The sequence below is a fragment of the Varanus komodoensis genome, unplaced genomic scaffold, assembly GCF_004798865.1.
Source record: "Varanus komodoensis strain SLA01 unplaced genomic scaffold, ASM479886v1 scaffold11, whole genome shotgun sequence".
Classification (NCBI taxonomy): Eukaryota; Metazoa; Chordata; class Lepidosauria; order Squamata; family Varanidae; genus Varanus; species Varanus komodoensis.
This window is the reverse complement of record NW_025335317.1, coordinates 4,166,701-4,182,679: the sequence shown is the minus strand read 5'-3', so window position 1 is coordinate 4,182,679 and position 15,979 is coordinate 4,166,701. Positions and strand designations below refer to the sequence as shown.

The following is a 15,979-nucleotide window of genomic DNA, read 5'->3' as shown; positions in this document are numbered from 1 at the left end:
TCGGGGGAGATGTTTGGCAGAGCAGCTGGGGTACCCTTGCAGGTTGTATTTGGCCCATGGACTGAAAGATTCCTGGGCCAACTCTAAAAAGCCCTTCTGCACCATTAAGCCACCAGTCCCTGCTTTCGTATCCTCAGCCTCCAGTGTTGCCCAGAGGTGTGCGCTTTCCCCCATAGTGCAGCAGGGCCAGCCCTATAGAAATGGCATTGTGCAACTTGGTGACTTGGAAGGGTGGGCTCCTGCCCTGCCCTCTTGCCCGGCCCTCTTGCCTTGCCTTGCCCTGCCTGCCTTGCCCTCCTGCCTGGCCCTCTTGCCCTGCCCTGCCCTGCCCTCTTGCCTGGCCCTCTTGCCTTGCTGTTTTGCCTTGCCCTGCCCTGCCCTGCCCTGCCCTGCCCTGCCCTCTTGCCTGGCCCTCTTGCCTTGCCTTGCCTTGCCCTGCCCTGCCCTGCCCTGCCCTCTTGCCTGGCCCTCTTGCCTGGCCCTGCCCTCCCTTCCCCAAGCATAGTAGAGTTTTGGTGAGTGTAAAGCTTTCCAGTTGGAGGAAACCCAAGCAGCTTATGGCTGCATTTCTTGAAGCTGACTGCCTGATGACTGTCATTAACAGGAAGAGTCTTCTTTGAATATCTACTAGAAGGCAGCAATTTTCCCCTTTGGCAAAGGAACGTGATTTTCCCACTCAGCGTCTGTTCTGGCCATAACTGTTGCATTTATCTGGTGCTTTGCTACTGCTAGCTGGTGCCGTTCTAACTCTGCTTCCCATTTCCTTTCCTAGGAGGCCCAGAAGATAAATGGCAACGCGGAGACCCAGGCAGATGGGGACCTCAAGCCCACAGACGAGAAGGAAGAAGTGGTGGCAGCAGAAGTGGGCTGGATGACCTCTGTGAAGGACTGGGCAGGGGTGATGATTTCTGCCCAGACCTTAACTGGCAGAGTCCTTGTGAGTTTCCCTGTGCTTGCTTCCATTTTTCGTCATGCTTTTTTCTCCTTGAGGAGCAATTAAACTAGCTAGCTGAGACCAGGACCCTCCTTTAAAAGCGCTGTGAGCTGCACATATACAGTAATTTCCCTTTCCAGCAGTAACAATTTAAAATAAAAGGAAACACTGTTAGGATCAAGGTGCCAAATGATATGACACTGACAAATACTTGTGCGATTATGTTCGGAGAACTTGCCCTTTTACGGTGGACTTTGCTAGACTAATTTCAGCACAGAAAATTAAATGGGGGCAGGTGTATTCCCAATGTAGGGAATTGAATTGGTTCTTAACGTTAGGAAAATTAACTTGCTATTTCAGGGAGGATTAGATATTCAGGTTAGGCCATCCTTTTTCATAGCTGTAACTTTGCAACCTCCTCCAAACAGCAATTCTTAATTTAGCATAGATGCCTTGAGTTATACTGAAAGCCTGTGAGCATTTTCATAATGAACATAACAGGTTTGGCTAAAGATCAGAGAGCCCATGTTGAAATTCAAACTCTGTAAGCTACTGGAGTAAAAGAGAACTAGAAGATTGATTGTCTGAGGTTCTTTAAATCAATGATTTTGGAACCAGTAAGAAACACTGTGACTCAGAAAAATACATTGCCGAAGATGGTGTTATTCTCTTATGGTTAGTAAACTATGGATTACTAGATGGGTTGTTTTATACTTGAACAGGAAAATCAGAAATGTGGAATATTCTAACTCATGAGTTTGAGACATGGCATCTCACGCCGTCTGATTCTCTGCCCTTTTCCTCCAAGCCTTCTAAGTCCTCACTTGGGCAGAACAGTTTTGGATGCAGGCCCTGTGGCAACACCATGGCGTTGTGATGGATGATGCGTTTAGGTTGGGTAGGTGAAAAGCAGCTGTCTGCTAAAACGTGCTGCAGCCAGCAGGATAATTGGAGTTAATCACTGAGATTTAATAGAGATTTGGAGTCTTAATTTGGGTCCCACACTGTTGAGTCATGAAGAACCTATTAGAATGGATTTTAATGCTTTTGGCTTTATCACCTCATTGCCTCCTTTAAAACCATAGGGTTAGATCCAGAGTTAGTCATGCCTAGAGTAGACCCACCCAAGTCAGTGGGACTTGAGTTGCTTATGATTACCTTTTCCCATTGATCTGAGTAGGTTGATTCTACACATGGATAAGTCGGGATGTGTGCCATGAAGCTGTTTATGACATGCAAAAAAGAGGCATGCTGATGCTTCACAACATGTTGTAGAGCAAATTCCTGTGTCAGTGGGTGTAATTGCTAAGCAGTTGGCATGTCGACTTACATATATACTATTTAAAATGTTTATATAGTTAAAATATGCATAGTTTACATCTCAGAGGTTTCTGAAGAATGTTGTAAGTTTGTATAGTGCATTGCCTGGATATAAGTTTAGTCTGGGGAAACTAGAGATAATAGGTTGAATTTTTTTTTTTTTTAGGTTGAAATTTTTTATTTAACTAGAGATAATAGGGTTACCTAAATCTTATTTAGGACTCTTGGTGCTGTTTATAAATTCAGTAAATACATAAATAAATGTATGCAATTATCATTCTTTTGGAATAATCCAGTAGTATGCCATGGAATTTTTATCATGAAGGGTAGCAGGGATCTATTTAAATGCAGCTTTTATTTAAAGGAACTGGGAATGACATTTCTAGTTCCAGTTTTTATTTTCTTGAGCCAAAATGAACATTCTCCTTTTTTCATTTTTAGGATTTTCTTTTCATAGTTGCAATAGATCACTAGCATGGGGCCTGTCTCTGTACATCAGCAGTGAGGAAGTGTGAATCAACAAAAGCCAATCAACTTGTCAAGGTTGTTCACATTGTCCTGACTCATATCTCTACCCAGGCTACAAGCTTTGGTTTTCCTCTTTGCCCAAAATTTTGTATGCATTTTCGTGCACAATTCCCGCAATGTATGCCTCCACTGTGTACGTTTCTGAAATTACAATTTTCCCCTCCCATTTTTCAAAAAAAGTGTTGTTTTTCAAATTGCATTGCAAACTTGCAACTGCAGGTTGCTTTGGGATGTGGAATATGTGCACTGGATGAATTCTGGTTGAAAATGAATCAATCTGTGCGTCAGGAACCTGTTTTTGATTGGCATTATCTTTTGAGTTAGTTTGCTTTGTGAGAAAAGCACACATTGGACCATTATACATGGTATTGGAAGAAACACGTAGGAACAGTATACGTTTCAGTGCTTGTGGTTTTCATCTTGCTCAAGTACTACAATATTTTAAGAAAAAAATACTGAATTATAGCCCTGATTAAAATTGTATTTGATATTTCTCTTTCAAGACTTGTTAGAAGTTTAATAAAGAGAAATCCTCAAACCAAAATGAAATGTAGGGTTTCATTCTAATCCAGCCTTCCCCTGCCTGTTGCCTCCCAAATATGTTGGACTACAACTCCTATCAGCACAGCCAGTATGCCATTGGCTGGAGGAGATGGGAATTGTACTCTCACATATCTAGAGTGAAGAATGCTGTTTTACCCTCTGCTTGTGATGGTATGAAATTGCTCTAATACTTTGTTGTGATTGTCCATACATTTGGGACCGCTTCCAGCTAGCATTTTGCATCTAATTCAGTATGTTTGCAGGTATTTCTGTATGCAGTAAAACTCTAACCCTCTCTGAAACTGAAGGAATAGTTACTGAAAAGCTTTTAAAGAAATGGTTGGCTCTCTAGTTTCGAATGACTTACGCAGTGTATTCCTGACGGGCTGTTTCCTTTCATGCCCATCCCCTGCAAACCAACTGCAGAATGAAATTTCTGTTTTATTGAGAAAAACATTACGGCTTTTTGTGGGTCAGTCGTGGATCAAAATTAGATCAGCTTGAGTGGCAGATGAAGAAATTATAGTACCTTTTCATACTGTTGGCCACAGTTTAAATCACAATCAATCTTCCAGATTCACTATTAAATAACCTTTAGGAAGTGGTTCATTGAACACTTGGGTTGAGGGGGAAGGAAATGTAGCGATCAATTTTTGGTTTGGCTTGCTCACACAAAGAAAGCTGCTGGATCTCTCTGGCTTAGAGTCATTTGTTAAGCAAAGGAGTAAAGTTTGGCAAAAGTGTGAATGCTGAGCTAGGACAGAGTTCCATGCTTGTTTCCCATTTCCTTGGAAGGGTCTCCAGTGAGAGTGTCCGTAGCTCAGGGCAGGGAATGTTTCTCATCATGGTCATACGACTCGTGGCAGAAGAGTCCTTGAAGATCAGTCAGATGTGGCCAGGTGTTTTTGTCATTCCTGGAGTCCCTGTTTTCTGTGGCTCAATCTCAGAGGCCGTAGAGGAAGAACGGAGTGTTGTGAGCAGGTTTTTTCTCCCTTTGAACCTTTAGGGTCACAGACTGTTCCTTCGCAAAAGTTCTTTATACACCAAAGGATACCCAACAAACACAATGTGTCTCTGTGCATGCACAGAGTAGTTCATTGAACCCAATCGAGCAAGTACTTCCAGGAGCAGACACATGCCCTTTTGAGTATGTCTGGGACCCAACCCTCTGGGAGAACCCTTCTGAAGCTGAGCACACCTTTTCTCTGTATGCTGTGCTTCTAGATTGTTGGCCTTCGTGGGTGTCCTACCAACTTTGTGTGGCTCTCTGAACTCATCTCCCATGCTCTCGCTCAAGAGCTGGACATAGAAGTAGAGCAAGTCAGAAGGGGTCTCCTGGGCCATCTAGTCTGACCCCGGCTCCAGCCGACTCCACTCATGACATGCCTACCATGTGCATGTCCAGCCTATCCTTGAACACCTTCACCAATGGGGCCTCAATGACCTCCCGTGGAAGCCCATTCCACACCCTCGGGGTCCTCACTGTCAGGAAGTGCTTCCTGGCATTCACCCTAAATCTTGGTTCCCTGAGCTTTGCTCCATTGGAACACGTCCTGTGTTCCTCCACAGGGGAAAAACAGTCATGACCCACCTCTGTGTGACACCCCCTCACATACCTGTATGTTGCCAGCAGATCTCCTTGGAGTCTCCTCTTCTCCAGGCTGGAAAGACTCAGTTCCCTCAGTATTTCCTCATATGGCTTCCCCCGCAACCCAGCCACCATCCTTGTGGCCCTACGCTGTACCGATTCCAACCTTGCTATATCCCTCTTGTAATGAGGGGCCCAGAACTGAACACAATACCCCAGCTGCAGGCACACCAGAGCCGTATAGACTGGCAGTAACACCTCTCCCGATCTAGAAGCCACGTTTCTGGCTATGCATCCTAGGGTGGTGTTTGCCCTCTTAACCACAGGATCACATCATGTTTAGCCTGCAGCACCCAGAGAACCCTTTCACAAGCGCTGCTCTCCAGCCACTTGTCCCCTAACCTGTATTTATGACACCCATTCCGATGCCCCAAGTGCAAGATTTATCCACATTGATATGCACCGAACTCCATCGTGTTGTTCCCTGCCCACTTCCATTGTCTGTCCAGATCCTTCTGGGCCTGGAGGACCTGCTCCTCAGTTGTAGCCACCGCCCCCGTTTTAGTATCACTTCGGTTATTCCCAGAGCTTGCCTCAGCACCTGCAGAGAATGGCCTGGAGATAAGTCCCTGTGCTTCTCCCATCTCAGAGTCTGAAGCCCCCAATTCCAGTCTCCTTCGCCTCCTCTGATGAGCCCAGGTCAGCACAACTTGCCAAGAACAACGGCCCTTCTTATGCCTAAGCCAGAGGCCCACAGCATGATGCCCGAACTGTGCAGTCCAGGGTTCTCCATGTCATGAGTGGAACAGAGAGCAGTCCTCAGAAATCCCCTTAAGTTGCAGCCATGCTTAAATTGTGTGCACCAGCATGCTTGCGAATGTGGTTGTGAGTTGTCTGATGGATGGAGGCCTTCTAGTGTTAGGTGCTTTGCTAATGCAAACAACCATAAAAGAGGCAGCTATTAGTGATACCGAGAGCTGGAACTGTACATGTAAGATACGAGCCAGATGTGGAATGACAAGGAAGGGGCTATAAAAAAGATAGAGCTAACTTTACAGACTGACTTCTCCTGCTGGGTGCTTCACTCCCGACGCACTTGCCGGTTTGACTTGGCTTCGACAGTGCTGAAGAGTCACATATTCCCATTGAGTAATACCCTAATCTCCACAGAGACAAGTGTGATGTAATTCCTCAAAGATTTAGATGACTGTTTCGTGATATTTTGGCTTTTGCTTCAAAAACTGACCTCCCTCAAAGACAGAACATTTAGGAACATTCTCCCCATCTGAATTTTCTCTGGAACGCGTCTGCCCAAAATACTGTGTTGTTTATGGAAATATTCGAATGCCTCAGTGATCTTCCGTGCTTCATTTCTGAGGTCCAGATTTAGTCCGGTCTGCTGCATCTGCACAATTCAAGATAATGTTGACTTCCATACTTTTCCTTACAGGTTACTAGAGTGCATCAGTACATGTGCGCATTCATTAAACACTGCAGAAATGAATCTTAATGTGATTGAACTTTTTGTGTCTATGTGCAGTGTTTTAATCAATGTGCATTTGTGCCCGAATGTGGCAATAACCTGGAAGAAAAAAAAAGGCCCAAGCAGAAAACTGACAAACCGCATTCGCACCAACATATATACTGGTGCAATGCTAAGGAATATATATATATATATATATATATATATATATAAAACTTATGAGTATACATTTATACACTTAAGTATACATTTAACTTATTTAATTTGTGTGTTTTTTGGTTAGTTGCTATTTATTGCTGTTTTATTGTGGTTGTTTTAATGATTGTAAGCCGTCCTGAGATGCCATGCATAAGGGACGGCATGCAAAAGTTTTAAATAAATAATATATATATATATATATATATATATATATATATTCCTTAGATATATATAATAAATATATATTTTCCTTAAATATATATAATATTTATTTATATTTATATATTCCTTAAATATATATAATAAATATATATTTCCACATATATTTCCATGCTAAGTCAGGCAGAATAAGGCATGGGGCAGAAACAACCTGTGGAGCAATAATGAAACAAAAAAAGGAATATCTGTTCATTCCTAATCTCTTTTATTTTCACGTTACAGAAACCAGAAACCTTCTTTGCAAGTAAATGTGTGAAAATTATTTAAGATATGATGTTCTTTGCCTGGGAAGGCGTCAAAGCCAGGAACAGTTTGTGAAAGCTAAATTAATCCTAAGCATTTCCCAAATAAAACCACTGAAAGAAAACAACATTCAGGATGCCTTTTATAAATTAATGGCTGGAACTGATACGTTTTGGAATTTTGTGTATATATTTTATGTAGTATAACTTCATGCATTATTGGCATTGCTTTATATTTTGTGGCCCCTGTGATGGATTTGCTGCAGCCTATGGTGGAACCAAATTAGTAAGCTTTACTGAAAGCTGCAGAAGAAGGAGAAAATAGTTTAGAATATACTAGATAAAGTTGTTGCTGGAATCTGCTCTGTTGCCTGCCAAGTGGCAGGTGGGGGTGTCTGTTTGGGAGGATGTCAGAGGCAGAGATACTGAGAGGTATCCCCACTCCTGATCCACCTACACAAGACCAGTGCACCTAAGCAAAAGTAGCGCACCTGTTTGGTACCCTCTTGGACTTGAAGTACTGAAGTTGCTTTCCATACCAGTGGACCATCTCTGGAGTGACTCAGATGCTCATTATGGCTCACAGTGATGCTCACGCTGCCACTTTCTGCCACTTTCCCTTTACTGGCAATGCCAGTGCAACAGGGCAAAAAATCTGTGTGCATTTTTCCCGGTACAACAGAAACAGCAACAGAGACCGGGCCAGTTCAGCCTGCTATGGGTTATTTGACCCACAGTGAGGCTGTGGCACTTGTGGGGCATACGCAGCCCCCGTTTTAAACATGCACCTCCCTTCGGGGTGGCCATGTCGATGTGATACTGGCGGACCTGGGTTACGAGATGGTGAAACCCCTACGGGGGTTGTGCCTGCAGGCCTCTAAGGAGTGAGCTGCATCATGTCATCTGAACTCAGCCTCTAAGGAGGATGGAGCCCATGGAAGAATGTGAGTTGCTACCCTAGTTCAGGAGTTCCCCTTTGGGTATCCAAAAGTCACCCGTGGAGGATTTAGATGGAAGGTTCCTTAAGGACGGAGCTTGCTTTTCCAGTCTCCTGCACATCAGGCACGGAGTCTGGGGATTCCTAAGGCTGCCCCAGAGAGGGGCAGAGAAGCTGAAAGGGCTCAGCCAGAGCCTCACATATAACCATAAACTGGAGTATGCACTGAATATGGGTTGTCGTTGTCGTCTCATGAATTGTTTTTATATGTGAACCTGGCACGATGTTTTAGGAATGGGTTATTGGCCATGAACAACCCATGAAGAGAATGCTGGTTTGTTGTTGGGCTGTTAATCACAAACAACCTAGAGTTAAACCACAATGCAAGTTTTGCACATAACAACAACCCATGATTCAGCAAAAATCAATACACATCCAATACGCAGATCATACTGATAGTGAGGATAATAGCTGGGATGATTCCATTTCCATAATGTGGGTCTAATCTGTTTCAGCACGAGAACAACAGTAGAGCTTTTTCATTTGGTCCTCCTAGCACACCAATCTTTTTCAGGGCCATTCAGCATTTTTCTTAGGCAAGAATATTAGCATTCCAGGAGAATAAACTTCTGCCTTTGCTTTTGCCCTTTTGCTGGTGGAGTGGGATCTGATGCAGCAAAATAACAGCAGTTGAAGTCCTGGATTGTCCACTAAGAACAGCTGCCGCCGCTGCCCCTCTGATCAAAAGCTCAAACGTACATTGCTGGGAGCTTAAAGCTTGAGAAAGAGGCAGAAAGCCTGCCCTGCCACTGTGTTTCCCTCCCTGTTGCCAAGGCAAGGAGTTCGGTTTCCTTACAAAGGTGAAGAGAACACGGCCAACAGGAGTGAGAGGGGCACCCATTTCAGGATGCACCTCGAATCAAATGGGTCTTTCCCTGACCCAAGAACCCCTTTTTGAAGGGAATCAGTCCCTGTCCCCAACAGCTCACAAGTTTTCAGCACCAACAGCCACAGCTGCAGGCTTTGTCAGGAATGCTCACCTTCCTTTTTAAGCTCTGACTTAATCTCTATGCGCATTGTAATTACCAGGATGGTATCTTTGTTTATTGTGCAGAAGAACTGACATCGTACAGGTAGCAACCAATTGGACCATGCAGTGATTGTGGCTAGCGATTACTTTAGAAGTTGCTCCGTAACTGTGCCTCCTGAAGCCAAGCAGGACTCTTTTGTTTCCGGCTTCCCCACATAATTGTTCCTGCCCCCAACACACTGTCTTCAGGCATGCGTGGGGGTCTCCAGAAGGGCATGGTTCCCATTTGGCATCGAAGCTCTCCAAGAGCTGGTATAAGCCCATTGCCATGGTAAAATAACCCCAGGAACAAATTGAAAATAGCGATCATTAACCAATAGCAGTGGCGTGCATTAGCAAAATGAATTTGATGAGCAGTTATTTTGAGCATGCTAAACCTTGCCATGTGTTGCCATGGGGATTAGGTGCAGTCACCTCCTAGGAGGTGTTTGCTTGTGTTAATCTGCTTGCAAACATTTTCTCCTCCTTTTCATTCCATCCGTAGGCCGAGCACCTTCGCCGGCCCTCGGGTGTCAGCAATGTGCCAGGTTTCTATGCTTTTCTCAGTGTGTGCAAATCCCTGGTAGCTCTCATTATGAAAAAGGGCTTGCTGCTCAATCGAAGATGCTTGCTTTAGTCTCCCGTGCCTACAGTGTGGGCTATGGCCTGGGTTTCCATAGGGATAGGAACAATGCTTCCCATTGGGGTTCATCAGCCACAGAATGAAGATGTGACGAAGTACACAGTGTTGAGTTGGTCTCATTGGTTGCTATGGTAACTGCAGCTTCCTTTAATCTACCCTCTCTGTATATATGAGTTTTTTCCTCCTTCTTCTGCGCTGATATTATTGCCAAACCTAAGGTGCATTTGTGGAAATCGTTTTGCTCTTGTATACCATCTAGGGAAATGTACACACCTGGGGACATTGTAAAGGAAATATGGTTTCAGCTCATTGCCTTTTTTTGTGGAGGGACGGGGTACCTTGTTCCTCTGTTTTAGGAACCAGAATGAATGTGCAAGGAGACCTTTGGTGTTGCCACCTGTCCCATGTTTTAGTGGGACCACCGGAATTTTGATGGGCCAGAGTTTGAACATCTCTAGACTGCGTCACCATTTTTTAAAAGTCCAACAACATTAAGAAAAAGGACCCATGTAAGTAAATCAAACAGGATGAATCATAAAATGATTCACTGTTGTCATTTTACAGTGCTGTGTTGTGAAAGGGAGATATGGAACTAGATGGGTGCAGTGGCAGATTGTCCTGCCATTCCCTTTATTGCCTGGACATATATACATCCAAGTGATGTCATTTCTTCTTATCATTACTGGTGGTTTCCACCAGAGGCGGGCCACCCGGGGGTCCTCCCGGGCGAGGGAGGATGGGAGGTCCTGCTCAACATCTTAGGAGGCATGTGATCTCCACTCCTGGTTGACGTCAACCAGAGTTTCGGACCCAAACCCTGACCTGACCTCCCAGAAGTGCCATAGGCAAGTCCTGCTTTGCTGCCCACCCCAAATGGGTGCAGATGCTTTTACCAGGGCCTGTTCATTTGGGTTGGCCTTGCTAGTCAGGGGACGTTCATTCTTGTCATGGATTCTGACCCTTTCCTGAAGGACGGTGGAGCTGCATCCTGCCTCTGACTCTCTGCATGGCTTTGAAGGTGCTTTAAATATGCCAGAGGCCCAGTGAGATTTTGAGGGAAAGCCTCAATTCTCAGTCATGGAGAAACTCAGGAAGACAATAAGGAAACTCAGAGGGAAGCTATTTACTAGGGAAATGTGAAGACTCCATTTTGGGGGAGGCAATCAGCATTCCCTGCGTGGGAATCCATCGGATTTCCTGGGCTCAGCTCCCTGAACTTCAGTCCACGTTTTCATGGCCCTGAGTGCTGAGATGAGGAGGAGCGGTAGCTTTCCATGTAATGATTGCACTTACCAAAACTAAGCAAGAAAATCAAGGTTGCAGTAAGATCAAATTATATCTCAACATTTAAGAATGCTCCTTAAGAAGGTAGTCACAACAGCAAGAATCCAGAAGGGTGGTGTGGCAGGAAAAGCTGTAGCTATTCGAAAGGAGAAAACCAGATGAAACTCCTTTCTCTAGCAAGTCTTCATTACCAGCACAGTATCTATAGCAAATGACTCCCTCTAGAGTCCAAATTGTAAAAGAAAAGCTTTCCTTTAAAAATGGTTCCCGTTTTCCTTGCTGAGAAAGTGCTGAGCCTTTTCTTCAAAGAGGATTTGAGTTCTTCTAGCTGGCCAGTCCTGGAAGAAGGAATCTGGGCCAGGTAGATCAGCCCTGTCCAACCTCATGCCCAGTAGGTGTGCCGAACTACAGCTTCCATAATTCACAGACCGTGCAGCTAAAGGACATTCTTTGGTGTGATCTAACAGAGCCTTTCTTATGTCCGCCAATATTTCCCTTGCATAATCCACCTTCCACCAGGACTGGAACTAGTGCAGATAAAAAATAACTTCAAGAATGCCATTATAGATAAGAAGATCCTAATTATAGAAGAGTGTAACGATGGAACGGGTTGCCAGGGAGGCTGTGAAATCCCCTTTCCTGAAGGTGCTCTAGAGAAAAAGAACAGGCTTAGAATCCGCTTGCTGGTTTGGACAGCAGCAGCTTTAGCTTGGGAGCTTCTGATCAGCACCAGACTTTGCTTCACCTCAGTTCTGGGCCACTGAATGTCATCCCATCCACAAAAGAGCATCAAGAAACACTCATACCCTTTTGACAAAACGTCACAAAATTTATAGGCATGGTGCTCCTTTGGAGGGAATGAAACCACCCTGAAAACAGTTCAGAGAAGCAGATGCAGGGACCTTTCTCATGAGAGATTTTTTTAAGGGGCACCCCCCATCTGCCCCCCCCCCTCCTGGTGGATTTGTACACCCTCCAGTGTTCAGTATAAGGTGAGGCAGGCTTTGTTCAACTGTCAACGATAGAAAGTAGCACTAGGAGAGATTGAGCTTTCGAAAAATATATTTAGGAATGAATTTTTCATGGACTTGCTGAAGGTGTTTCTGAGCAGGATTCATGATGTTTTGAATGATTGCAGTGATATGCAGAAGGAGCTCTTGTTTCTCATGACAGGTTGATCCAGAAAAATGGACATTCAGGGTAAAGCAATGAAAAATGGCCTTATGTTATACATTAGGATAGAAACTGAGTTCCGGATCTGAAAAAATTGAGGTGCATTGCCTGGACAGTTCAATCCAGTTCCTCCAAAGGAGCATTGGGCTCAGGAGTTCATTTCAGGGGGAGAGTTTAGAAATCAGGCCTGCAAAAACAGGGACTGGCATGAATACTTGGCCGGTTTGTCAACAACTTGGATCTATCATCACGTTGGAGCTAGGATGCTCTCTGGAGAACAGGGTGTCCAGAGGTGACATGGTTGTGAGCCAAGGGAGAGGCGGAAGGGCCCGTAGTTTGGAAGCAACCCACAGGGCTTCTCTGGGGCCACTGCCTGCCTCCTTTTGAGCCCCATGTGAGGGATTTGAGGAGAGGAAGTTAAACCTTGAGCTGCATGGTGACCCCTCCAAAAAGCACAATTCTCCCGACATACCGGTAATGCTTTTGAAAGGGTCCCATTGCTGTGGGGGACTTTTTCCCCAGTCTAACTCATGTGTGGGGCTGGGGGGGGGCAGGGATGTCTGATGGGGGGGCAGTCTGGGGATTTGGTCCTTCTTACTGTGGGCCTGCAGTTGCCAGGATGCAACCCATAGGACACTAAGGTAGCCTTTGGGCTGGAAAAGTCCCCCTCTTTTGTTTTAAACAGTGTCCAGTTCTTGAGACTTTTAAGATGAATTTCAAAGGAGAAACACTTCTCTGCATTGGATAATGAAAGGAAGCAGCGCTTTTCATTAAATATGTTCTGTACTGCAGCTTTGGCAATGCGTTGCTCTTTGATCAATGAAAAGCAAGGTGTATGATCATCGGTAAACCTCTGACTACTAACAGTGCAGTCTGAAAATCAGGAGCAAAGCACCCCCTCCTTGTGCTTTCTGATGCTTTTTAAAAAATGGAACACAGTCCAAGCACTGCCTGTCCTCCTTTCTTGTCATCCTTTTTCTAAACAAAAGGATGAAACAGCAAAGAGAAAGGAAGAACCTGTAGCTTTATTTAAAAATGGAAGAAGACCAATAATTAGAAAAACATGAATGCACAACCATGATGGAGGGTTGTGGACTGCTTCACTGTAGTAAAAGATGGACTGTGCATTTTAAAAGCAAAGAGGGGTTTTCCTTTTATTTTCTGTAAATGTGCATACTAATTGAGTACCTATAGGATGATATTTTTCAGGTTAGTTCTTAATAGGATGCTTTCAGTAAATAACTTGAAAGTAATATACAAACAAGTATCTTAATAAAGTTTCCTAGCATTTCCAGCATGGATGTAATTTATGTGAATGGCCTTTTCCCTTTCTCCCCGCTTCAGTTTTAGGCTTCGGTCTCATGGTAGGGGTAAACCTGTTTAGATTGCACCACTTCAGAGAATGGGTGCAGGCTTTCATGATAGAGAGAAACCCTTGCATGCAGAAAGCTAGCAGCTCAGGGAATAGCTGGGCCAGAGCCCTTCTGTCAGTTCCCTGTGTGGAAAATGGTTTGATTTTCATAGTGGAGCAACATGCATTCCTGCTTACTTTCACATGCAGTCCAAAGGGGTAGAGCTCAATCTTGCAGTTATGTCTTCACTGAGAAATAGGGTGCAGACATGTGTACATCCCTATTTCTGTCTTTAAAACTGTTTTGTCACCAACCATCCATTGCCTACAGAAAATTGGAACATTATCATAAAAGCAACACTGTTAGATTGCTACAAAAACAATATTGCTACTAAGCTTTTTTCATTTTTGTTTTGAGTTGTTTGTCTTTTGTTATGGTTAGCCATGCATGGACTGGGTGTTGATTTGTAGATGTATTTGGAACAGAAACAGATTCACATATAAAAGCACATATAGCTGCCCCCCCCCCCCGAAAAAAAACACATTCCTCTTTTCCAGGCTTCAGTGGGAAAATGAGTATCTGGAGCAGCTTTGGGAATATAAAATGATCCTGCAGGGTGGCACGGACCTTAGGGAAATAAATTAAACAATCTCAGGCTGCCTTTTTAGTTGCAAATTGTGTAGTTCGCTGAGTTCCTGGATTTGCAATTTTTAATGTAACTTTTGTTTCTTGGGATGTGTTTGTTTAATCTCTTTATTTCTGGAAGTCATGGGATGGGGAGAAAACTTTGCTGCTGTGAATCTTCTTAGGTTAAATTACTTCAGGACTCCAAGCAGGAGTATCTTTTCAGTAATATGACTGAACCCTGGAATATGGGAAGGAACCTTCCGTAACATATTCAGGGCACTTTCCCATCTAATGTCAGCTGCTTGCTTTGCCTCATGCCCAAAACCTTTCTGTAAGAGGCATCATTCCCCACTCGTGTGATTGTGGGTTGTGATACTTCAGCTCTGCAGGTCTGTGAATAGCCCTTTCAGCAGTTTTTAAAAGAAGGGAAAATAGAGCATTCTTTCTGATGGCAGAAACAAAACTCGGAGTTTACTTGTGTATTTGTATTATTCTGTCATGTCGCAGAGCTGCCTAGAGGTTATATGTAGTGGAAAAGTAGGAAAGACTAACACTGTGGGTCCTCGTGCAGCACTGGGATTCCAGTTCTGTGATGGAATGGAAAACAGTTGCAGGAGATGCACTATTGAGGAGAAGGTAATTTGTGAGCTCACACTTAGGCTTCATATTAGAAGAAGAGGACCCACAATATTTCCCCTTTGCACAATTCCCCACTCATGTCTAGTCTTCCCTTTCTCCCCACCTGCCCTTTTAGTCCAGCTCCCAAAGTGTCTGCTCACAGAACTAAGTTGGACAAGCCTTACCATTTCCTCCGCCACCATAGCTAATGGGCATCCCAAATGCAGGCCGTGTCCATCATCTTTGTAGGCACGTGCTTTGTGGTTCCTTGTTCTGCACTCCAGCTGTTGCAGGCACAACTGGATACAGCCTGAAGGATGCCTCCTGGCAGGACAGGTGCTGGATGGATTGGGCGTTTCCCTGGGCAGAGCTCAGAAAAATGTTCCCACCTCCACTGAAGGTCAATTCCCTTCCCGGCTGATTTCTCCCTCTTTGTTTCCACGTTGCTTTCTGAGTTCCCCAGTCTGTCTGCTGCCTTATCCTTCCAGGTAACACATACCTGCTGCCCCGTCCTTGCTTCACCACAGACAGGTGTAGCGGTGGGTCTCTCATTCCTGTGCCTTCATGAATCAGAAGCCTCCGGGAGTCACTAGAGAAGGGGGCAGATACTGCCTTTATGACTTGGGCAGGGCTGTCCAATCCCCGCGCTCATTGTGGCACTTTGTTGGCTGCTAGGTGTGAACATTTTTTCAAGGGCAAAGATTGGGGGAAGGCACTGACTTTTTTTAATAGCAGAGGAAACAGATCCAGCAGTGCAATTCTAATGTGTGTTTTCACTGAGTTCAGTAGAACAGACTGCCCGGTGAATAAGCATCAGCTTACAGATGGCTATTCCTACCTGGCTTGTATGAGGCAAGAGACAACTTTGGGAGTTTGCTTCCAGGTGAAGACTGCGGGCTCCTCTGTTTCTGAACTTTTAGCAGGCTCTTCCCAAGCAGTCTAGAAGAAAGCAACGGGTAAGGAGTCACACACGGGGTGGAACGTTGTAGCAGAGGGCAGGGGACGTGGCTTTGTCCTTGGGCAAGTGTGATAACAGACTAGCGCAGTTCCCAACTTGCAAGCTGTGGTGGTGGGCAGAGATTCTCATGAAAGTGGCGCCTAGGAGATCCCCCACCGTGGTCTCTCCACACTTTGGAGGAAGCCCCGGGGTCCATGGACAGCAGTGTGGCCCAGGCCTCGGAGAGCTGTGCCACATAGGTCAGATCAGCAGCCCAGCCTAGA

At 44.8% G+C, this 15,979-nt stretch overlaps 1 protein-coding gene across 13 annotated transcripts in view; it reads left to right on the top strand.

The window, feature by feature from the left end:
• KCNMA1 (potassium calcium-activated channel subfamily M alpha 1) overlaps positions 1-15,979 on the top strand; it is a 500,168-nt gene that overhangs the window by 126,530 nt on the left and 357,659 nt on the right. For all 13 annotated transcript variants that reach the window (XM_044420272.1, XM_044420268.1, XM_044420271.1 and 10 more), the window contains exon 2: positions 773-937. In XM_044420272.1, coding sequence (XP_044276207.1) covers positions 773-937 — 165 coding nt within the window. The remainder of the gene's footprint in view (positions 1-772; positions 938-15,979) is intronic.